The sequence below is a fragment of the Chiloscyllium plagiosum genome, chromosome 3 (assembly GCF_004010195.1).
Source record: "Chiloscyllium plagiosum isolate BGI_BamShark_2017 chromosome 3, ASM401019v2, whole genome shotgun sequence".
Lineage (NCBI taxonomy): Eukaryota > Metazoa > Chordata > Chondrichthyes > Orectolobiformes > Hemiscylliidae > Chiloscyllium > Chiloscyllium plagiosum.
The window spans coordinates 74,108,191-74,133,367 of NC_057712.1; the positions used below are offsets into that span (position 1 = coordinate 74,108,191).

General features: G+C 39.8%; 1 protein-coding gene across 4 annotated transcripts; it reads right to left on the bottom strand.

The window, feature by feature from the left end:
• Positions 1-1,937: 1,937 nt before the first annotated feature.
• LOC122545482 (nephrocan-like) lies at positions 1,938-25,177 on the bottom strand. 4 transcript variants are annotated; one of them, XM_043684490.1, is made up of 5 exons: positions 25,109-25,177; positions 14,138-14,278; positions 12,144-12,278; positions 6,532-7,433; positions 1,938-3,053 (listed from the first exon to the last, which is right to left on the bottom strand). In XM_043684490.1, exons 4-5 carry the CDS (start codon positions 7,374-7,376, stop codon positions 2,591-2,593), a joined length of 1,308 nt encoding a protein of 435 aa, XP_043540425.1. In that variant the 5' UTR covers positions 7,377-7,433; positions 12,144-12,278; positions 14,138-14,278; positions 25,109-25,177; the 3' UTR covers positions 1,938-2,590. The 4 variants fall into 4 exon arrangements, with proteins under 4 accessions (XP_043540425.1, XP_043540431.1, XP_043540435.1 ...); XM_043684496.1 differs by lacking the exon at positions 25,109-25,177 and adding an exon at positions 14,405-14,442; XM_043684500.1 differs by lacking the exons at positions 14,138-14,278; positions 25,109-25,177 and adding an exon at positions 13,451-13,548.

The window sequence follows — 25,177 nt, forward strand, 5'->3', positions numbered from 1 at the left end:
TTAATCCACTATGTTTCCTGATTCACTGTTAAACTCCAATGAGTTGGAACCCTCAGAAATTTCCAACTTTAAGGGCTTATCTGGAAGGTTTCAGACATGGCAGAATTCACAATCAGAAATTCATGTTATCTGAACAACTCTTGCAGAGGTTTCTACATGGTCTTGATGCACAACTCCAGATTGCACTGCAAAATGGCTCCCTGGCCATCGGAAATATAGGAATTGGGATGTCAAATTGCAACAGTACAGGACATTGAGAGGCCATTTTTAGCATAGTGCATACAATTCTGATTGCTGCTGTTAAACCTGAGAAGGCGCAGTATAGATTTACAAGGCAGTTGCCGGGACTACAGGGTTTAAGTTACAGGTAGAGGCTGAAGAGGCCATGGCTTTTTTCCTCGGAGGCTGAAGGCTGACCTTAAAGAGGTTTATAAATCATGAGGGGCATGGACAGGGTGAATAGCCAAGGACTTTTTCCTAGGTTGAAGGAGTACGAAATTAGAGGGCAAAGTTTAAGGTGGAAAAGGAAAGATTTAAGGTATCTAGATTCAGGGACATAGCTTCAAAATTAGGGGCTTCCAATTTAAGATTGTGATGAAAGCAATGGTGAGACTGTCATTGCTCTCACATTGTATTGGAGGAAATCTGGCCAAAGCTGTGCATGGAAATGCAGAAGCTGCAGTCAGATTTGTCTGATTCCTCTATAGTGTTTTCTGTCCCAGTCTTTGCTAATAATCTGGTCACTGAAAATAATGTCAACTGTATGAACTTGCTGTATTGACCCATTTGTTCTGCACTATGAGTAGTTGAAAAAGTTAGGACTAGTGCAGTCAGAAATATGAGATTTCAGAATAATTAGCAATAATTTCTACTGAACAGTCTTGCTGGCCTAAAAAGAGTACTTTTATAAGTGTACAATCACATTCCCTCAAAAGAAAATATGTATTAGGAGATTTTAAATGTTTGTTTTGACTTGGATGTTTAGTTCTTTCCCTTAACTCTTTCTATGTTTCCCAGTCATTATTTGGCTTTCCATAATCAATTAAATCTGATTCATATTCCCCACTTTATACTTTCTGATTTGGATCCTGTTAATACTGATTCATTGAAGAGCCTTAGTGTTGCTTCTGAATGCCAGAGGTTCCCTCTACCGGACATTGAGCTAGAAAAGAGACCAAGTTAGAAGAAATTTACACTGATAAACCTATTAAAAGTATTTGAGTGGGTACTATTGATCTAAAGTGTCATTCTTCTGTACTGGCCAATATGAAAACTGATGTGAATTTTTAAAACAAAATGTGAAATATTAAACATTTCTGTATTTTAGGTTCTGCTCTCCTTTTGTTTTCATGTGATACTGTACAAGTCAGAACTTCAGTAACTTTCATGGATTGAAATAATCAGCAATGACTCTTTCTAGAATTAATTGTTTCCTGAGATAAAGGGACAAGGAATTAAAAGCAACATGTCACAAAGAACAGAAAAGCTGCTCCTGATAAGAAAGAAAGCTAAGAACTTGGTGACTTCAGAAGTGTCAAATTTCATATCACAAGCTTAACAAGATAGAAAATCCAACCGGAATTCAACTTGAGGATTCTTCAGCAGCAGGAATCCGGAGAACAGCACTGCACAAGGATCGAACCCTGGACATCCAAAGACCTATGCTGTTATTTGGAATCATAGCTAAATCCCATCATTAATTGGGTAATAGCTAAGTTGGATTGCGAGACTTAACTTGCTTACTTGAAGGGTCTTATTTTGGTTGCTACATGCAATAAAAAGTTTAATTAATTTGTTCCATATTTGAATGTCTGTAGGAATGCTTAAAAAGTAGCTGAATTAAAGGCAGATTGTGGTAATTTACATACAACAGTCAAGGATAATTTCTTGAAATAAAATGTTTTAATAAGAAAATCTTGATTCCAAGGTCAGTGCAAAGTAAATACAACATTGCTGATTTCAGTTTCCTTTTGCTCTTTGTAATTCTGTTCAATATTAGTAAACCAATAATGGGCAAAAACAATAATATTATTTTAATGTAATTTTTAAAAAATCAAACTAAAACAGTAATGTATGTTAAACTGTGCCACTAGTTATAAACCAGTTCTGCATGATGTAATGCCATTGATTTAAATTCTGGTTGGTCTGAATTCAAGATACCTATTGTTTGACTTCAATATTAGCAATTGTAATAGGCATTTCAGTTGAAATTATGAAATAAAACTATTTGCCTGGCAACAAATTTGAAAAATAAATAGGCAAAACATTATCCTATTTTAAAAGTTATATCAAACTAATAATTTTGATTCTTCTTCATTTTCTGCTCAGCAGAATTGAATCAATGTTGATGCAACTCACACCTAATTCATGCAGTAACAAAAGGAAATCACCCAGAATATTTTTGAATTGTAGATCAACAAATAACAAATTCAAGGAAGACACTTCAAACCATGTTTACCTATTCTAGAAGTATATATAAGACTTAAAAAGCAACGAGAATACTAAGAAACTGCAAACATATAATTCTGGTTCCAATGCAACATTGATTACATCACACAATGAGATTTTAAGTCAGGCTGGTTATTGGTTTTCAGTCTGCATCATAGTCATAATAATCTTCATTGTCAGCTGGACCATTAACATTTGAGCTATCGTCTTCCTGTGCTATCTTTGTAGCAATTTTGAGAAGTGCCTTTCCTTTTGTACCATGTAGAGTATTATATCCACAGCTGTTTAGAATCTTGGTGGAAGATAGCCAAGTCTCACCTTGGTAATAGTCTGGAGTTGCACAGTAGCCACTTTTGATCTCCACTTGCCTTGCAGTCAATAAGACTCTGATTTTCATGAGGTCACATGTGCAGTTCCAGGGGTTACCATCCAGGTAAAGCTGTCTCAGTCGAGGTAAATATCCAAACACATCAGGGGTAAGAGATAACAACCTATTATTACGCAGATTCAAAACTCGCAGCCGCTTCAAGTTTTCAACTGACTCTTTGAAAATGTCTGTAATAGTATTTCCTTTCAGATCTAGTCTCACAAGAGTATCAGGAAGCCTAAGGACAAAGCATAACAATTATAGTAATGTTGTCCCAGAATGAGATAAACATATACAATTATTAGTTGTAAACAGACATTATTACTGCACCAACCCTAATGGGAGGATGTAATTTTAGCATAAATAGGCTGTCTCCATTATGCTACAGATCCAAAAACAGGTTGCCAACAATTAATTGATGGCAAGGGAGGCTTCACAATCAACCAAAGGGAGGAAAATACGTCTTATCTGCAACATTACCTACACGGTTTCAAAGCTGCGGCAGAGACATTCGTAAACAGATACAAGGATTTTGAGATAAATGTACAATAGAATACAGAATCAGGGTAATTTGGATTAATTGGCAAATGGATATTTGTGTGGGGCAGAATATGGGCAGTATAATTTTTTCAAAATTTAGCAAGGCCATTGAAAGATCTGTAAGAAGGGTATTTCTTCAGGGAGACTCCTGATGATCAGCTTTTGGTAGAGATCCTGTTTATGCAAGCTACTCCTGGATCCCTTTTCATTTTTGTTTGAAGAAGCTTGAGAAAGTTTTCATTAAAAAATTTATGGAACTATCTTTACAAAAGAGGTTGATGAACACCACAATTTATAACCTCTGTCAAAAACAGTTCCCTGGAATACTGAAAGGGTGCTTGCATTGTAACCTCTGAAAACTATTTTGATCATTTTATAAGCTGAATTTAAGGAATGTTTCTTTATTTGTAGATGCTACAGATTTCATAAAGCAAACTGAAAAATCTTGAGTGCTTTGAAAAAGAAAATTGAAGACATGCTATTGCAACACTCAAAGTATTAATTTTGGTGTATACTAATTCTCCACATAAAAGTTAATGCAATATGTGTTATCATCTTCCAAAGAAAATTGAGGGACTAGAGGACAGCTTCAGGAATCATATCATCACCCTTGCTGGAATCAATTAACACCCACCTAAACAACTCTGTGTGTGTGTGTACTCACACCAGATAGCCTGCAGCAATTCAGGAACATGGAGCAGCACCGGCTTCTCAAGGACAATTAGGGTTGCCTGCAACCCCTATATCCATGAACGAATAATAAAAAAATACACAAACTGGAGATAGAACGAGTAACTTATTCCATGAGGTTGCTAAGTCATCAGGCAATGGAAAGAAACATATCACATTTCATCAGCAAGTTTATACTCACCATTGTCAGAGGGTAAGTAATCCAGTCAGATCTCAGTTGAAACTAGTCAGATTTCACACATACAATTGAGCTAGTCGGTATAAAGAAGTTGACATAACTCGTGATAAAAGGTAAAGGAAAGGTAACGTGATTAAGAAGCTTAAATTTCTTTTCACTGTTCACAAACAGCAAACACATTTCAAGGAAGTTCATCAAGCTTATCTGCAACATTTCAATATTGAAATTTTTGAATGTATCATGAAATTGTATAAAATTATTAATATCGCTTTAGAATTATGTCTGGAGGTGGTGCCATATTTTGTGATGAGCAAAATCCACCATGGAGAAACTTCATGTATGCTTATCAAATCATGTTTAAAATAATTTTAAAAATACATGGAAGCCCCATTTACTGTTAGACAGTTCTGTAGCAACATTAATTCCATTCAAAATTTTCCACCGTTTAGGAGATTTATAAATGAATACAATAAAGAGAAGAACACAATTTGTTTTTGGTAATTAAATGACATGTTTTGTGAGATGATAAACACCTGTGATTTTCTGATAATACATTTCTTTGCACAATTTATGAAATAACATCAGTGACTAGCTAACTCTCAGCATCCCTTATCCCCTCCTCTCCTCTATCCCAAAATTATGAATTGAACTAATTGTACTGAGAATTGATTTGTAGCCCAAAGAAAACCTGTTTCTTTTCAGTTCCTTGTGAATGCGATGCATTAGAGGGGTTCTCTGCCCTCTTGAGTACTATTTTGTCTGAGTCTTACATTGTGTGGAAGAAGCAAGATTGAAGAGCTTCAGTTGACTTATATTTCTGTTTCTCTTTTATTGTTCTCCATCAAACCCACACCTCCTTATTTTCTAATAGAATCATAGAGTTTTTTTAAAATAGCATGGAATTACGCCCTTCAGTCTATTGTATCTGTGCCAGTCATTTAACATCTATCTATTCTAAACCAATTTTCTAGCACTTGATATATAGCCTTGTATGCCAATGGCATATCAAGTGGTCATTTAAATACTTCTTAAATGTCTTGACTGTTTCGTCCCTACCACACTTATAGGCAGTGAGATCCACATACCCACAATTCTTTGGGTGAAATTCTTTTCCTCAAGTCCTTCTAAATCACTTGCTCCTTACCGTTGACCCCAGGTTTTGTCCCCTCTACTAAGGGCAATAAATTTTCCCTACCTACCCTATCTATGTCCCTCAGAATTTTGTACACCTTCATCAGATACTCCTTGGCACAACCCCAGCCTATTTAGTCTCTTTTCATAGCTGATACACTCCAACCCAGATAACATCCTGGTGAATCTCTTCTGAACCCTGTCTAGTACAATACCATTCTTCCTATACTATGGCACCCAAAGCTGTACAAAATACTCCTACTGTAGCTTAACTAATATTATACATAACTCCATCATAGCCTCTTTGCTCTTACATTCAATGCCTTGAACAATAAAGGCAAGTATCCTACATACCTTCTTAACCAGCTGATCTACCTGCCCTGCTGCTTTCAAGAACTCATGGACAGGTATATCAAGGACCCTCTGATTCTTTGTACTTCATAATATTCTACCATTCAAAATATATTACTCGATGGTAGACCTCCCAAGATGCATTACCTAACACTTCTCAGGATTACATTCCATTTACCACTGTTCAGTTCATCTGATGAGCCCATTTGACAAACTCTGCTGTGATCGGAGGTATTCCTCCTCATTATTTCCAACACCAATTTTTGTGTCATCTGCAAACTTACTGATTATATCGCCCACATTGATGTCTAGATAATTAAATTTACATAACAAGTAGCAAAGGAACCAGCATCAAAACCTAAGGTACGTCATTGGACACAGGTTTCCAGTCAGAAAAACACTCTTCAAATATCACCTTCTGCTTCCTGTCTCTTGCCAATTTTGGATCCAATTTGCCAAATTCGCTTGGTTCCCAGGTGTTCTTAGTTTCTTAACCAGTCTGCAATGAAAGATCTTGTAAACTGCATCAACAGCATGACTTTCATCTACACAATTAGCCTCCTTTTTGAATAATTGAATCAAATTTGCTAGATATGATTGTCCTCTTACAGGGGTGGGGACATCCACTCCTTGAGACAATTTGGTGCAATTATAAACCCTCATTTGAAATCATAATTGGTCGTAAAACTGAGAAAAATACTTAATTCCACGGTAATTTTCTGCTTGATAATGCATTGGTAAAAATACTTAATATTGAGAAACATTCCTCTCCACCCTCTCAGAATATTAATATTGTCCTTCACCTATCCTAACACTACAAACATACCCTTTTGGGAAGGATGACAATTGGTTTTGCTCCAGTGCAAGATCCGAAAGTTGCAAACAGTGCTGCCATGCATCTATGCCAATAACTGTAATGTTGTTATACTCCAGAAACAAATGTTTCAGTTCACACAATCCGGAGAATTCTTGCAGTGAAATTTTTTGAATGAAGTTGTGACTGCAATCCAACATTCGCAGTTGTGCTGGCAGTCTAGAAGGAACTGCTTTTAGTTGATTTTTAGATAGATCCACTATGGATAAGTTGGTCAAAGCCAGTGCATCATTCACTGTTGAAAGTTGATTTTCAGACAGGGAGAGTTCAAAGAGATAACTGAGATAGTCTAAGTCTTGTAGCTGCAATTCATTGATCAAATTTTTGTCCATCTTTAAGGACCGCAATAAAGGTGGCATTTTTTGTGGGATTTTACAAAACATATTTCCTGACAAACTGAGAAAGCGCAGGGATTGTAAAAAACTGAAAAAATTTGAAGGTAGGGAAGACAGCCTGTTATTTTGCATGCTTAAACGTTTCAAATAAGGAAGTTTTAATGGTCCTGACAGTAGCTCAAGACTATTACTATCCAAAATGAGACTTTCCAGTTTAAGAGCAGATGACAAAACACGAGAATATATTTTGGAGATCTTATTATTTTGCAGGTCAAGGATTTTCAGTTTTGCCAAACCTTCAAAGTCAGTCTCACATAATGCCTGAATCTGATTATTACCCAGTTTCAACACTTCCACATTGGAGGGAAGCTTACTAGGAACACTCCTTAACTTATTCTTCCACAGTTCTAAAGTCCTCAGATTTGTCAGGGTTGAAAATGTGTGTGCCTCCGTTGCTTCCATTCCACATGAAGATAATGCAAGCTCTTCAATGCCATAAAGTCCACCAAAATCTGATGCCTGCAAAAAATGAATACAAGATAGACACTATTTGGCGATGCCGGTGTTGGATTGGGATGTACAAAGTTAAAAATCACACAACACCAACAGGTTTAATTGGAAGCACACTAGCTTTCGGAGCGAAGCACCTTCATCGGTGATAGTGGAGGGCTCCTCACCAAGAGCACCTCACCAAGACCTTTCCCACACCTCCATTACTTACCTTTAAACAACCACCAAACCTCAAACAGATCGTTGTTCGTAGCAAGCTGCCCGGCTCTCAGAACTTCATACAACCCTGTCACGGTAGACGCTGCAAGACTTGTCAGAGTGTGGACATAGATACCACCATTGCAGGTACTCATGTAACTCAGCCAACGTTGTCTATCTTATATGTTGCAGGCAAGGATGCCCGGAGACATGGTACATTGGGGTAACCGAACAAAGGCTACGACAATGGATGAATGGGCACCGCACAACAATCAACAGATAGGAGGGTTCCCTCCTAGTTGGGGAACACTTCAGTAGTCCAGGACATTCAGCCTCGGACCTTTGGGTGACCATCCTCCAAGGCAAACTTTGGGATAGGGCAGAGGCTGATAGCTAAGTTCGGTATCCATATGGAGGGCCTCAACCAGGATCTTGGGTTCATGTCACATTACAGGTGACCACAATTGCACTATACACACACACACAGATGCTCCCACACACACACACCCTCTCACATACACACAGGCACTCCTATACACACATACACATGAACACACATACACACAGATGCGCACACAGACACCCACACTCACACTCTTACGGACACACACACTCCCACACTCACACCTGCACCCCCTCACAGACTTAAGACACTCTGCACTCACTACACACACACACATACACTTTCTCACACTCACAACCCCCAACCCAGACAGACACACACACACAGAACAGACAAAGACCCACATGCACACAAATATTTTGTGGGGTGAATTTGTACTTGCAGGATTACATTGTACTTTGCTCAAAAACTGCATGCATTCATGTAGAACTCTGAGCTTAAAAATTGCATGAATTTATGTAAAACTCCGTTATCTCACTTTTTAGATTAGAATCAATCTAAACATCATGGCATAGACAGAGAACACGGGGGCCAACACCTTCAACATATTGTCGAGCTATCACCATTGTTAACAGCTAACCCAAGAATGCAACTTTTTAAAAAAAGGTTTTGTGATTTACACATGAAAGAAGTGAAACTATCACTGTATTCGAACAGATGAAAGGCTTAACAGACAACCAATTTTTCAATGTATAATTTCAGTTACATCACACTGTAAATTTTTGCTATAAATTCTGAGTTAGGATTGAGCCCTCCCCTATCACCTGATGAAGGAGCGTCGCTCCGAAAGCTAGTGTGCTTCCAATTAAACCTGTTGGACTATAACCTGGTGTTGTGTGAAGATAGACACTGACATGTAATTTTAGTCAGCAGAGATTACCTTGCACCAAGAGTTAATCTTGGTTTATTCTAATCACATTAATATAACATTAGGATAAAGAAAAGTACAAATGATGAAAAACTAAAATAAGCCCAACACCCCCAGCCCTTTCTCCAGGAATCACAGCAGTTTCATGGAAGCAGGGTTGAGTGAGCAAGAGGTAGATCTTGTGGACAAAATGACTGAAAGGTGCAAAGGGATATAGGAATAAAACCAGAGAAAGTGAACAAACAAGAAATTTGGAACAAAAGATAACTTTCCACTTAAATATGCTGTGCTTTTAAGTTTATTTGACCTGCATAATATATTATGCCTACTCCAAGCATTTCATCATGCAAGTTTTTTTCCTGAATTCATTTAACTGTACAATCACTTGATATTTTTGGCAGATCAATTACTGCATTCGCTGAATTTTGGGAGTTCTCCGGAAAAGACAGATTTGCATTACCTGAAAGTACAGTTCTTGAAAAAGGTCAATTTCTATTGGTTAACAAGAAAATACTCCAAAAAAACAAAATGAATGCGGTGACACTGGAATCACTAAACTTAATCTGGGTCCTAAATTGCAGATTTTACAACCTTTTTTTGGCATACCCTTGACCTCATGAATCAGTGTTTTGCTTGTCCATAGCTATTTCACAATGCATTTAAAATGTCACCAGTCATTTGACTATTAACCCATTCTCACTGACTTCCACTATGGTATCACTATACCCTTTACCAACCAGTCTTTTGATGTGTATAATTCAGTAGTTTTGTTTACAAATCTCAGCACATCTTTCTCCCATCCTACTTCTGGTGTAGGTTTATGCTCATGTGCAACCACTGAACTTCATTCTCACCATTAGCTTACTTTTTTTATAATGCCTGAACATAGAAAAACCTAGAATATATTCAGTAGTAGCTTGCAAAACAGAATTGAATATATACTTGAGGAGAAAATTGTCAAAAAGACCAAGTGAGTGAGTTTAATTTGATAACTTTTTTCAATGAAAGGCAGCAAAGAAACATTTGGTTGCAAGATATCCTTCTGTGCTGAAAGTTCCATGATTTTATCAGTCTGTATACATGTTGGGAAGGCAATAGGTGTACTTCAAGCATTTGTCATTGCAATAAGTCAAGTGCATGGTATAGGAAAATGTAATTGCATAAATAAGAAATTATGAGATAGATTATATGATGACAAAATGATTATAATAAATGGATCCTCCTTGGTTTAAAGAGACTTGTAAGTGATAGCTTCAGCTTTTCTCTCTGAGTATATCGATGATTTAAATTTAAATTTAATAATGAACATGGTGTTATAGCAAAGATATTATTAAACTGGAGAAGGTTCAGAAAAGATTAACCAGGATGTTGCCAGGAATGGAGTGTTTGAGATATAAAAATAGTCTGGAAAGGCAGAGAATTATTTCACTAGAGTGTAGAAGGTTGAGTGGTGACCTTACTGAGGTTTATAATATATTGAGAGGCATAGATAAGGTGAATAACAAGGGTCTTTCCCATGGGGTGGGGGAGTGCAAAATCAGGGGCATACTTTTAAGGTGAGAGGAGAAAGATTTGGAAAGTACATGAGGGACAACATTTTACACAGAGAGTGGTTGGTATATGAATGAACATCCAGAGGAAGTGGTGGTAGCAAGTACAGTTACAACATCTAAAAGGCATTTGAATAAGTAGATAAAGAGGAAAAGTTTGGAGGAATGTGGGCCAAGCACAGGCAGGAGGGACTAGTTTAGTTTGGGAACAGTGCTGGCATGTATTGGCTGAACAGAAAGGGAATCGTGTGTGTATGGATTGAGCAGCCAGAGAAAGTGGTGGAAGCAGGTACAATTGCAACATTTAAAAAGCATTTGAATGCATATATTAATAGGAAGGGTTTGGAGGGATATGGGCCAAATGCTGACAAATGGGATGAGGTCAGATTCGGATGTCTGGTTGGTACGGTGAGTTGAGCCAAAGGACTTGGTTCTGCGCTGTATGACTCTATTACTCTATCTGGCAGAGGTAGATAGATTTTTGTTAACCAAGGAGGTAAATAGTTAATCAGATGTAAGAGGGAATGTATACTTGAGGTTATAATCAGATCAGCCATGAACTTATTGAATGGTGGAGCAGACAGGAGGGCCTGAATATTGTTCCTAATTTGAATGTTTTATGTACTAAGGAGACTTAATTGATCTTTTTAAAAAAATAGGAATAAGAGTTACTAGGAAAAGTCTATTTTCTTTCATTAGCTCGACAACAATAAGAGGCTATCACTTTAAAATTGCAATGAAGAGTGAGCAGGGAGGTTATGAATTGTTGAGGTGTAAAGTGCTAAAGGGAATAGTTGAGGCAAAATCGGTAGTTCTTTTTCAGAGAATGTGGATAACTTTGTAAAGGGTAGAAGTTAATTGGAAAGAGACAGAGAGCAAATAGCATGGCAATTACTAGATCCTTCCAAAAGCCAGAATATACATCAAGACCCTAATAGTCATCTTCCTTGAATATATTCAAATATAAATTTGATTGCCCTGTATTTAATCATCTTCAAAAAGCATGCCAAAAGTGAATAAGAATATTCAGATAAGCACTTTAATCTGTCACTGATCAAGAGCTTTTGCATGAGGATAATGAGAGAAATTATCAATGTGTCTGCACTAAATACCACTGTTGTAAAAGTTTTTGTATAAAGTGAGAACATAATCCTGGCTCAAAAAATATTTGCTTCTTGCATAAAAATCGAAAATCTAGGAGCAAAAAATCTAACTCAATTTTATAAAGTTTAAACTCCCACCCATCTGCTCAGCATTTACAGGCAAATTCTGATCCCTAAAAGCAGCACTTTTTTGTGATTTTATTGCTCTAGGGAAAGTCATTTAATGAGTTTTTTTTTTACATCTTACACATTTGTTTCAAAACTTCATCTCATTTGCTGCATTCAGACTTTCTACAGTACTCACAAAAACATTACCGCTTTTAATTCATCCTGCAAATTGAATTTAGCAAGTCCTAAGTATTAAAGAACATTTACCTCAGAAATGGAAATTGTAATTCATTCCAACGCACCGAAACACAAAACCGCTCACAATTTAATGTGAAAACTACAATTGAATGTAGGAAAACGAAATAAATCAATTCAAATGGATGACACTAAACTCACATCGATATCATGATTATGAACAAAAGCAAAATCCTGCTTTTCAAAACCTGTGGAAAATGATGCTGACAAACTCAGTGAGGGTCTTTCTCTCACCCGCAGCTGCTTGATGTTGTTGTGCCCGAGGTGCAGTTTCCTGGTATCGGATGGGATGGCCTTGGGAACTGTTGTAACTCTGTAGCATTGCACCGATTTGGAGGGGTCGCAGACACATCTCGTGGGGCAGTCGCTCTGGCAGAACATCAGAAAAGGCAAAATTGAAAGCAAATAAATTAATAACATTTTTTTTCATTCAAGAGCTCCCAATATTATCTATTGGTGGCCCAGTCTACCAAGCAGAGAAACCGATATTAATGAGGAAGGAGTTCCACTTTCCCTGGAAAGAATCTCAGTTTCAACTTCGAGAGAAAAAAAGTATCTTTGTATCTCCCCCCTTTTTAAACATCAGACGCTCATAGAATGAGCGTGTCTGCTTGATAGAAAACATCGATCAAAAGAATACCTGAAAACTATGTTATCTGGTTTAAAAAGTAAGCAAACGTTTTGTTACAAACGGAAAAGCCAAATCCAGAGAATGGTATATTGCCCTGATATTTGCAAAGAAGCGTAGTGCTAACAGAAACGTTGTGGCCATATTACTCAATTGTCTATTGTGTGGGATGTCCATCTGCAAACAGGAACATTCCGTTTGGTTTTCTTTTTCGATTCTGACCTGTTTCTGCTGTAACGTTGAGATAACACCACTTTGTATAGTTACAATCATATTACATTCCATCACCTCGCTGTGCTTTCTAACCTGCAGAGGTAAACAAAAGCCCAATAACATTTGTTGCCACAGGTGGCTGAGGTCTACAGGTGAGCTGCAAAGCTTTAAGATTAGAGGGAATGAATTTGAGTCCCTTACAATTTAAAGGGAAAAGTACACCTCGCCATTAACCCTCGCTGCATTTAAAAGTGCCGAAGAAGAATCCGGAATTCTAGCCATCTGAACTGCAAGGCGCAGTTTTAGCATCTCTAGCTGGGAATGAGAGGAAAGATTCTGGATACTGAATATTTGTGATCGCTGCAATTTCATGTGTTAGATATCACGGTCAATTACTGGCTCATTACATTCTCATCGATTCTAAATTCTATTATAATCATACCCGTGAACCCAACGGATAATTCGGAATCTATACAATAATTACAATTACATCTGTGTGAAATATTTTTTTCATTCTACATATTGAGCCTAATTTCACTGAAATCAAACCAAGTTGGTGGAAATATCAAGCATAGTGCTGACTCTAAATTCACATATGCAAATTGAAACTACTTATCTCCTATGTTTACAGTGTCCAAGTATTATCTGTTAGCAGTCTGTCCTAGAAATGTGTATTGAGGAGGATGAGAAAACTGCTTACCTTCACTTCGAAGATCAGCAGTTAGCCTTGCACTCATATCTCATCCAAATGTTTTAATTTTTTTTCATCTGATGTGGGCATGATGAGCAAGGCCAGTATTTGATGCCCAACCTTAAACACCCTTCAAGTGAATAGGGTTCTCAGCCTTTTCTTGTCCATAGAATTTCAGAGGCCAGTTAAGAATCAACCACATTGCTGTTGATCTGGGGCCAGACCAGGGGAAGTCAGCCAATTTCCTTCGTGGATGACATTAGTGAACAAGACAGGCTTTGCAGTAATTAATGCTAGTTTCATGGTCACCATTACTGCAACTAGCTTTCAATTTAAGATTTTATTAATTGAATTTAAATTCCACCAGGTGCTGTGGTTAAATGACCCATGTCCCAGAGCAGAAAGTTTCACTACTTGAAGACTTGGCCAATTACATTAGCACTAATATGATTTATTGTACTTAACCCAGTTTCATCAAAATAATTTTTTAAAAAAGGTTCTGATTTTCTCACACACACACACACACCAATATTCACATACACCAGCAAGCTACAGTTTGGGAGAATTCCTTAAGCTGTCTTAAAAGTAAAAGGTATATGAATATTTGTTTTCAGGCTCATCTCAATTGCCCTTCTGAATTTAACACTGAAATGATTAAAATATACTGATGGACAATAGATAGTTGTTATGGATTACTTTTGTACATTCTGTTTGTGGTGAGTAGACAGTCAATCAACAGACAGAAACTAAACTTGCAGATGGATGAAGAGAATAAAAGAGCCAATGGCCCACTCAGGATCAACCTCTTCAGCATCTCTTCCGCATCTGTTCTGTGGCCTGAAATAAAGCAAATTGTTAATCACAAAAAAGATTTAAATGACTTATCATATAAACTTCTCTCTCCAACTGACTGGTTCACCAAAGTTTGGATCATGGCTACTGGATTCAAGGCTTATAGCTTACATGGTTGGATTATGCTGGACAAATTACGAATTCCTTTCTTAGCTAGAGTACATTGTCTGAGGTACAAATAGAAAATGCTAGAGAAACTTGACAGGTTGGTAACATCTGTGGTGACAGAAATAGACTTACTCTTTTTTGAAATAGAGTCATGTAGGACTCAAAACATAACTCTGTTTCTCTTTTTTAACTCATTAAAATTCAGTATTAAAACTTAAGTAGATTTCAGTCAGTAAATATACACAATCATTTTTGATGTAAAGCATATCTTTATTACATGATATACACTAAACCTACTTCTGCATATAAATTCTGTCAACTATATTTACAGATATCCCTTAAATTGGCTGTCCCATGTGGCTTGATGAGTGTGGCGCTGGAAAAGCACAGCCGGTCAGGCAGCATCCGAGGAGCAGGTGAATTGATGTTTTGAGCATAAGCTCTTCATCAGGAATGAGGGGGTGACCTGAGGGGGCTGAGAGATAAATGGAAAGGAGGTAGGGCTGGGGGGAATGTAGCAGAGAATGTGATAGGTAGATGGAGGTGGGGGTGAGGGTGATAGGTTGGGGAGGAGGATGGAGTGGATAGGTGGGAAGGAAGATGGACAGGTAGGACAAGTCAAGAGGGCGGTGCTGAGCGCTGACCTCTCCACCAGCAGACATGGAGGCCATAGTGGTAGTTTGGCGCACTGAACTCTACACCGCTTGACATTGACTGCCTCAACCTGTCCACCCCCTTCACGACTCTAACCTCTCACCCTCACAACATGCAGCCCTCCACTCCATCCGTTTCAACTCCAACCTCACCATCAAATCAGCAGACAAGGGGGGAAGGGGGTCACTGGTGGTAGTTTGGCACACTGACCTCTACATGCTAACTTCCAATTTGGCACCACCCTCTTGACTTTCCATCTTCTTTTTTCAGCACCATACTCTTTGATTCTGATCTCCACCATCACTTTCTCCCTGTCCCATATGGCTGTCTACTCCCAGGTCTTGGAGAAGACCTTTATATTCACTATTTTGTTTCCTTCATTGTCTACATTTCCCTACTTCTTTCAAACACTACTTTCTTCAGTGGAAAACATCTCCTTCAAGTTGCTTATATCTTGGTTTCAAACAGTAGATTTTCTGGCCTTTGCATTTTTCATTCAGTATATTCATGGTCCAGATTTTGAGTTGCAATGTGATGGCATTCATTACTCACATCAAGCCAACTTAAAATATAGCATTTTGCAGGATTTGCATTTTCCCAAGATAAAGTTTGAATCTGAAGTCAAATCAAGAGGATCTTGAGATATCCAGCAGTAGTGACACCATTAAGCTGGGTAAGGAGCCATGTTGAAGTAATTTCACAGATCGCAAATCAGGAAGTAAAATGCACTGATTTTCTTCACTTCTTAATATCACAGAGTCAAATACATTGTTGTAACTGGGTGGTTAGGTTAGAAACAAAATTTTATCTTAAATTTTATTTTTATAGATTTGTTTTTCAGAATTTGAGAAAATGCTATTTTGCAAATAATTATGAACTCAGTGCTGTTTCAAGCACAGTCACATCTGAGAAAACAAATTAAGTTTATCAAGGGTTTTTATAGAAAGACAGTGTGAAAGAGCAGGTTTTATCAGTTCACTGTTTGCCAATTGATTACAGTCTGTGGGAACTTAAACAGTGCACCACACGGAGAAGAGTAGAATCACTGACAGTGTTAACAGATGTGGACTTTAGTGGAGTTTCAAATTATAATGTCAGTGAACGCTGAGTTTCATTATTATCACCACTACAATATCTGGGTTATTCCCTTTGCAATGAATCATCAACTGAACTGTTCCCTTTATCAAAGAAGCTTTTACCTCCACAACCATGAAGGGGATTTTTGATATACACTGTAATAAATTCTAATCTATTTTTATAAGTGGGGACAAAGAGACTTAAAAATAGATTTCAATAGGTATAAAGAAAGTTTTACATTTTTTGCGTTGTGGGTAGATAGATACAGGAATTCTCATCTGATTTTTAAATTGCAAAAATATACTTTATTCATAAAAAAAGTTTATTGACTTTCACAGATACTAAAGCGATTCTGTTCAGAAGTTGTATATCAAGAAAAACAAATATTCAAATTTGACATTCCTGCAGTTGCAAAAACCAAAGGCATTTCTCACTCATGCAGAACATTATTTATACACATGAGACAAAGAGAGAGTCTTATAACTCAACAAACCCTCATTATATATCAGCAGAAAGACCTTAGACAGTGGCCTTTCCCCACTGCACCTTCATGACAGCTGCCCTAAGCTTTACCTACATATCCCTCAATATGTAGTTTGGGGCTTTGGAATGTGCCAGTTTGCAACACTCGGTCGAGCCCATCTCTTTACGCTGGAATACCAACATGTTCAGGCAGACCAAAGAGCATCTTTTACTGAGTTAATGGTCCTCCAGGTGCAGTCAATGTTTGTTTCAGTGAATGTCCCGGGGACCGGCCGAGAGAGCACAGGGTCCTCCGTCATGGAGCTGCTTGGGACAAACCTCACCAAGTACCACTGCATCTCTTTCCTGATCTTCTTTGCAAAGTGACATTCCAGAAGGAGATATGTGACAGTCTCTTCCCTCCAGATGGCTCGGGGACTGCAATAGGGCAGACTTGGGGAATAGGCCAGACCTGCCCCACATACAGCAACACCAATGACCATGTTTTTACCTGCAATGGAGAGGGAGTGATGCTCCCATAATCCTAATTTCTGCCTCACCTTGGCTCCTCCCAAGATTTTGCAAATGCCCTCTACCCTCCAAAGTACCTTCAGATAATTTGTCTTGATGGTGAAAGGGATAACGTATTGGTCAGCCCAGTTCCCAAGGAACATGGCATCACTCTTGCCTTGATTTACCTTGGCTCCCAAGGCCAGTTTGAACTTGTCACAGATGCAGAGTCTGCGCACTGACAGTGGATCCAAGCAGAAAATGGTGATGTCAACTATGCACAGGCAAACTTTGATCTGCAGAATAGTCACCCCTCCCAGGCTTGTATCATTCCTGACGGACTCAGGAAGGCACAGAAACAAGGCAGCAGAGACTGGGCAGCCTTGCCTGACCCCGGATCTGATTGGGAAGTTTTCTGATTCCTACCCTTTGGTTGAGTCTGCACTAACGATGTTAGTGTAGAGCAGTCTGATTCAACTGAGGAGTCCCTGCCCAAAGCCCATTTTGGAGACCATGTACCACATGTATGCGTGTGATATCCTGTCAAAGGCCTTCGCCTGGTCCAGGTTAATGAGGCAGGCATCCAGCCCCTTTCCTGCACGTAGGCTATTGTATCCCTGAGGAACACAAGGCTGTCAGATGAATCACCAATCCCACAGCAGATCTGACCCACTTGACCTTAGACAGAGTTTTGTAACCTGCATGCAATAGTAAGACTAGTCGGTAATTTCTAATTTCCTCCTTCTCCCCCTTAAGCTTGCAGATGAGTGCATTGATACCTTTCTCATGGATTTACACATGCCATCTGACAGAAGCATATGATCTTACACTTCCAGCAGGTCCTGGACAATCAAGTCCCACAGAGTATAACTTGGCTGGTAAGGTGTTGCTTCCAGGAGCTATCTTCATTTCAAAGGACTCAATGGCCTTAACTAGCTCATTCAGAGACAACTGATGGTCCAGTCTCTCCCATGGACTGCCATCTAAGACCTCCATGACAGAGGACAGGATGCTGGGTGGCTACGCTGTCTGTGGACTGCATGTCGTACAATCTGACACAAAAGAATTTCCTGATCCTCAGTATGTCAGATTGTCATAGAGTCATAGAGATGTACAGCATGAAAACAGACCCTTCGGTCCAACCTGTCCATGCTGACCAGATATCCCAACCCAATCTAGTCCCACCTGCCAGCACCTGGCCCATATCCCTCCAAACCCTTCCTATTCATATACCCATCCAAATGCTTCTTAAATGTTGATTGAGATGACATTACTGAGCCATCTTCTTCCTTCAAGCTAATGATCAGAGTTCTCCCTATGCACCTTCTGCACAGAGTGGACCCTGACCCGGAAGATTATCGTGGAGGCTTCTGAGGCAAAGACAGTTTTCCCCATCTCTCTCTCATCGTCTGAACACCTTTGAGGATGAATAATCTCATGATGTTCCGATTGACTGTTTCCCACCAGTTAGCTGGAGACTCAAAGAGGGGCTTCACACTTGTTAAACTTTTGTAGTCCCTTTTGAGTTCCTCGATGATTCCTGGGGTCAAAAGTTTCACATTCAGCTTCTACGTTCTGTTGTCAGCTGCTGGTTGACTTGTAGATGACAGTCACCCAACAAGAGGCAGTGGTCAGAGAAGAACATTAGCTTGATGTCAGTGTATCTATGCAAGAACATTCAGGAGACAAAGCCAGAAAGCTCCAGTTTCATGTCGTGTTAATAAAGAACTGTCGTTGCTGGAGATTTGAAACAAAACAGAAATTGCTGGAGAAACTCAACAGGTCTGTGGGACAAAAAAGCAAAGTTAATGTTTTGAGTACAGTGGCTTTCCATTTGAACCTGAGGTTGGTGTTGCTTTCTCTGAATTGTCCGCATACTCTGCCCACAAAACCCATTTTTCTGGCATAGAATCATTACATAAATTCATAGTGCTGTGTCCATACCCTGCTTGCCTCATTATAATATGAGTACTGTGTCCATACCCTGCATGCCTCATTATAATATGATGATCTCAACATTTAGGTAGATTTGCCATTTGGATCTGTGTGTCCTCAGTGCTCCTTCAAAGCCTGCAGATATTTTCCTAATTATCCTGCTCGGAGAGGTTTTGGACACCTCTGGAAAATGTGGGATTTGAACCCAGTTATGGAATCATAGAATCATTGAGATGTACAGCATGGAAACAGGCCCTTTGGTCCAACTCGTCCATGCCAACCAGATATCCTATCCTAATCTAGTCCCATTTGCCAGCAATTAGCTGAAAGGTAAGGTCACTACTACTAGACCACATGAGCACTTTCTCAAAGCCTGCATCCTTCCTCTTCCCCAGTGAACATACCATTGCTCATCCCTTGATGTCTGCCTCATCCTTGCCCCTCCTTTAACATCAACCTTACCCTTGGTGCACCAATGCCTTCTTCTCACATCTTCGTCCTTCTGTCAGTTGACCCAAACATCTTACTTGGCCACCCTGCTGGAAGTTGCATTTGACCAATCTTCCACAGTATGGGCTTTGGCATCTTCCCTTTCAGCACTGCTGCTTAAGCGCAGCAGGAACCAAACATCATAAAAACAGAAAGGGGCCAGGTGCTGCCCATACTGAGGAAGAGTGACCACTAGGAGATGCTGCAGAACTACAGCCCAAAGCAAGAGAATAGTATGAGTGAGTGTCACACCAGCAATGGTGGTGGTCAGCAATAGCACTTCTGTTCACACTGCCCTGAGGAAGTGCTCATTGCTCACATGGCATGTGTGCCAACTTTGGCCATCCTTGCTGTTTGACAGATGACAGCTGACTGTGTCAGAACCCCAGGAGGCCCTGCACAGTGTTTTCTTGACTAGGGTTCCATGTGGTAGCAGATGACTGGACAGCAGTAACCACAGTTATGACCTGTGAGGTGCGTGGCTCCTTTGGTGTGGCTAGGTGCTGAGAAAAGGGATCCTGGGATGAAAGTACTGGAGATGGGTACAAGTGGGTGTATAAGCGCTCTGGGAGATTATGGGTATAATCTTCATGAAGCAGGAGTTCTGGCACAAGATTGATATGCTCCTGACCTTTGGTAATCTGTGTGGGGAAACTACTATCAACACAACCTCAGTCCCAACCCCATGCAAAATTGCCTCTTGACAACTGTGATTCACAGGACTCGGCCCAGCACCCTCACCACGATCTTTCATTTCATCTGGTGATACCATTAGTGATTAAAAATCTGTTTATCTCAGCATTGAATATACTTAAATGACACAGCCTCAACTGTCCTGTGTGGTAAAGAATTCACAAATTCACTGTCTTCTGAGGTATTGAATTTCTCCTCATCCTAATCTGAAAAGGACAATTTCTTATTCTGAGATGCTGTTCAAGGAATGTTGATGAATTCCCTGCAGGATGGGTGAGGTGCCAGAAGACTGGAGGTTGGCTAATGTGGTGCCATTATTTAAGAAAGGCTGTGAGTATAAGCCAGGGAACTAAAGACTGATAAGCCTTACGTCAGTGGTGGGTAAGTTACTGGAGGGGATTCCAACGGACAGGATTTACATGCATTGGAAAGGCAAGGAATGATTTGGGATCGTCAGCATGGCTTTGTATGTGAGAAATCATGCTCACTAACTTGATTGAGTTTTTTGAAGAGGTGACAAAGGCAGAAGAGTAGGCATTGTCTATGTGGACTTCAGCAAAGCATTCAACAAGGTTCTGCATTTTAGACCGGTTAGTAAGGTTAGATCACATGGGATCCAAGGGGAGCTAGCCAATTAGATACAAAATTAACTTGAAGCTAGGAGACAGATGGTGGTGGTGGGTGGTTGGTTTTTGAACTAGAGGCCTGTGACCAGTAGTGTGCCACAAGGATCAGTGCAGGGTTCACAGCTTTTTGTCATTTCCATAAATGGTTTGGATGTGAATATAGGAGATTTGGTTAGTAAGTTTGGAGATGATACCAAAATAGGTGATATGTGGACAGTAAAGAAGATCAGATGGGCAAATGGGCTGAGGAATGCCAGATGGAGTTCAATTTAGGTAAATTTTGGTAGCTGAAAATGTGTTGCTGGAAAAGCGCAGCAGGTCAGGCAGCATCCAGGGAACAGGAGAATCAACGTTTCGGGCATAAGCCCTTCTTCAGGAATGTCTGAACCCCAGGAGGCCCTGCACGGTGTTTTCTTGACTAGGGTTCCATGTGGTAGCCATTCCTGAAGAAGGGCTTATGCCCGAAACGTCGATTCTCCTGCTCCCTGGATGCTGCCTGACCTGCTGCGCTTTTCCAGCAACACATTTTCAGCTCTGATCTCCAGCATCTGCAGACCTCACTTTCTCCTCATAAATTTTGGTAGGGCAAGACTTTTACAATTAATGGTAGGCCCCAGGGGACTGTTGCCGAATAAAGAGATGCAGGTTCATATTTCCTTGAAAGTAGTCGCAAATAGCCAGGGTGGTGAAAAACATGTTTACTTTCACTGGTCAGAAATTGAGTGTAAGAGTTGGGACATTATGTTGTGGCTGAGCAGGACATTGGTGAGGCTATTTATAGAATACTGCACACAGTTCTGGTTGCCCTTCTATAGGAAGGATGTTTTTAAACTTGAGAGGGTGCAGAAAGGATTTACAAGTATATTGCTGGGACTGGAGGGTTCAAGCTATAGGGACAGGCTGAATAGGCTCGGACTATTTTCTCTGGAGGGTGGAAGACCAAGGGGTGACCTTATAGAGGTTTGTAAAATCATGAGGGGCATGGATAGGATGAATAGCCAAGGCATTTTTCCCAGGGTAGGGGAGTCCAAAACTAGAGGGCATAGGTTCAAGTGAGAGGAGAGAGATTTAAAAAGGACTGGAGAGGTAACTTTTTCGAGCAGAGTGTAGTGCATGTATGGAAGAAGCTGCTAGAGGAAGTGGTTGAGGTGGGTACAATTACAACATTTAAAAGGCAACTGGATGTATATATGAATAATAAGGGTTGAGGGGGATATGGGGTAAAAACAATGACTGCAGATGCTGGAAACCAGATTCTGGATCAGTGGTGCTGGAAGAGCACAGCAATTCAGGCAGCATCTCGTCGGATGCTCCCTGAATTGCTGTGCTCTTCCAGCACCACTGATCCAGAATGAGGGGGATATGGGCCAAGAGCTGGCAAATGGGATTAAATCAGATTTGGATGTCTGGTCAGCGTGGACAGGTTAGACTGAAGGGTCAGTTTCTATGCCTTATTACTCTATGACAAAACAGCCTGCTTGATTGAAACCTCATTAAACAGTATGACACATTCACTGACAGGAGTGTGTAAGATAAAGTCACCATAGTTACAGGCCACTCTCTCATTAGATACAGACAACTGGTGGTCGTTTAACCCGAGGGCTACCGCCTATCAGGTCAGGGGAGGGCAGAGGTGTGAGAAGGAGTGTCCTTCATAGTAACCTCAGCCACTGCAGGAATTGAATTCATGTTGGTGGCATCACTGTATATTGTAAACCACTAACCAGCAATGTACACCAGCTCCTTGATGCACTGTAACAATTCACTAGGTTCCTCCTAAAGTACCCATGAATGACTGAAAAAAAAGACTTGTGCCAGCCATGGGTCTCAACAGACACAGATATCATTGCATATAAGGCATGATAACATTTTAGAAAGCAGTCTAAGGAAATGAATTATGACTCAAAGATTGAAAATGACTAGTAAGCAAAAAAATGTATTCAAAAAATAATGATACCAAAGACTGGGACATCCTCAGGACCTGATAATTTGCATTCTAGAAAAAATGAGGAAATTGCACATGTCTTAGGCACAATCTTCCTTTTGAAATCATTGATTGATTTCACTTTCACCCCATCATTGACAGTGAGTTCCAAGTCATTACCATTGTCTGTATGAAAAACTTTTCCTCAAATTGCTCAGCAATCTCATTTTATTCACCTAATTCCTCTCTTCTCCTTATTTATGTTGGTGCCCATTCCCATACATACAGATCTCCTGACAGGGATATTGGTCCCAGTTCTGTTAAGGTGCAATCTGTCCCTTTCAAACATGTACCTTTTGTTCCAGAACTGATCCCATTGCTCCAAGAGCCTAGAACCGTCCACAATTCAAAACCACACATTAATTCCCTCCAGTTTCCTATTTCTAATCTCACATCATGTAGAAGTGGGTATAATCCAGAGATTACCACCTTCCAGATCCTACATTTTAACTTTTGCCCTACTTCCTGAAAATCTGACAACCCGACCTCAATATCTACCCTCTGTACATCATTGGTACTAGCATATGCTTTGACATCTGGCTCAATCACTTTCTCCTGCAGAATATTCATATATTCTCCTGCACAATATCCATGAAGTCCTTTGCCCAGGGAGAGAACATAGCGTGTGGGACTATGATGATGGCTATAGAAACACCTATCAGTCCATCCAACTATGGAGGATCATTTGAAACTGCATTTCTACACTTGGCAAAAGAGTTCCTTGCCCATTGTCCATGGTCTGGACTGCAAGCTCCTTCAAGGTGGCATCATTTGCAGCAATTTGCAATATGCTGAATGTATGTTTGAGTCCACTCCCACCTGGCCCCTCCTCCTGGAATCAGGGTATAGATGAACATGCTCATTGAATGGTAGAACAGACTGGAGGGACTTTTGCCTTTTCCTACATTGCTGCACGCAAACCAGAGTGAGAGTTCTTCCTTCAAGTCACGTTGGGCCTTAACTCTGCAATAACTCCACATTTACACTATAATTACAGAATCAATTGGAAGAAAAAATGCTTTGTATCATAACTATATTTTTGATGTTCATGGTGTTGGAACCCCTCCATCCCCAGTGGAGATCTCTCTACTGTTCCTTTTTGATTACCGAGCAGAGAGGTATTGAGCTGGAGGATTCTTCTGTGCTCCTGGCCAATATTTTCATTCACAGGTCCAGATAGTACCCAGTCCATGAAATTATTCACTTTGACTGACTGTCTCTTTTCTGCAGTTATTTCTGAGTTTTGGTAGGTGTGGGGTCCTGATGTTTTGAGTTAAAAATCACACAACACCAGGTTATAGTCCAACAGGTTTATTTGGAGGCACTTAACTTTCTGAGCGCTGCTCCTTAATCTGGTGGTTGCCTGATGAATCACTTGATGAAGGAGCAGCGCTCAGAAAGCTAGTGCCTCCAAATAAACCTGTTGGACGATAACCTGGTGTTGTGATGATTTTTAACTTTGTACACCCCAGTCCAACACCAGCGTCTCCAAATCATGACTTTTTGAGATCTTTTCTGACCAAGTGAATCAGAGTGCTCAGTTTAGCACAAAATAGTATTCGCATTTTACGCTTCATTTTAAAAACATAGTTACCATTGAAATTTTATAGTCTGAGTTCCTTTAAAAGAGAACCCTTTGCTAATTAGTTTTCAATTGAAAGTCAACCTGATGGAAAATCAAGTAGAAGAGACCACCAGGGCTTGCCACGTCAATGCAAACAAATCATCTGAAACTACAGCCAGACAAGATTTATGAGGCTGTAGCTCCACTACAGTTCCTTGAGTGTAGCACATTCATGCCGTCATTTTTAGATACAATTATAATTGGAAGAGGCTGTGCAAGACCCCAAATTAATATTAAGTTAAAAATCACACAACACCAGGTTATAGTCCAACAGGTTTAATTGGAAACACTAGCTTTCGGAGCGCCGCTCCGTCATCAGGTGACGCTCCGAAAGCTAGTGTGCTTCCAATTAAACCTGTTGGACTATAACCTGGTGTTGTGTGATTTTTAACTTTGTACACCCCAGTCCAACACGGACATTTCCAAATCCAAATTAATATAGTTGCACTCTGCAGAAAGCTGGTCTCCAATCAATAACGAGATCAGTACAGAAGGTCATTTTTATCAACACGGCTAAAATAAAATGTTAGCATTTCCCAGCGTCAGTAGGGGCAATGTTTTTATTTTAAATATTATCCGAAATTCAGTACAAAGTCCAAACGAAACTTTTCAAAGTGGTAGGAAACGCCGCCGGCTGTAAGAACCTATTGTACCTGGGGTCGCTCCAGTTGGGTAACACCAGCGGCGCGTGTCCGTCAGCGAGTGGGATGCGCTCATTCAGC

What these genes read in the sequence shown, in the direction of transcription:
- LOC122545482 (XM_043684490.1), bottom strand. Translation starts at nt 7,376, where the DNA reads ATGGAAGCAACGGAGGCACACACATTTTCAACCCTGACAAATCTGAGG. An exon ending in TTGTCATCCTTCCCAAAAGG is followed by an intron (nt 3,054 to 6,531) that starts GTATGTTTGTAG and finishes CTTTGTCCTTAG; the next exon opens with GCTTCCTGATACTCTTGTGA.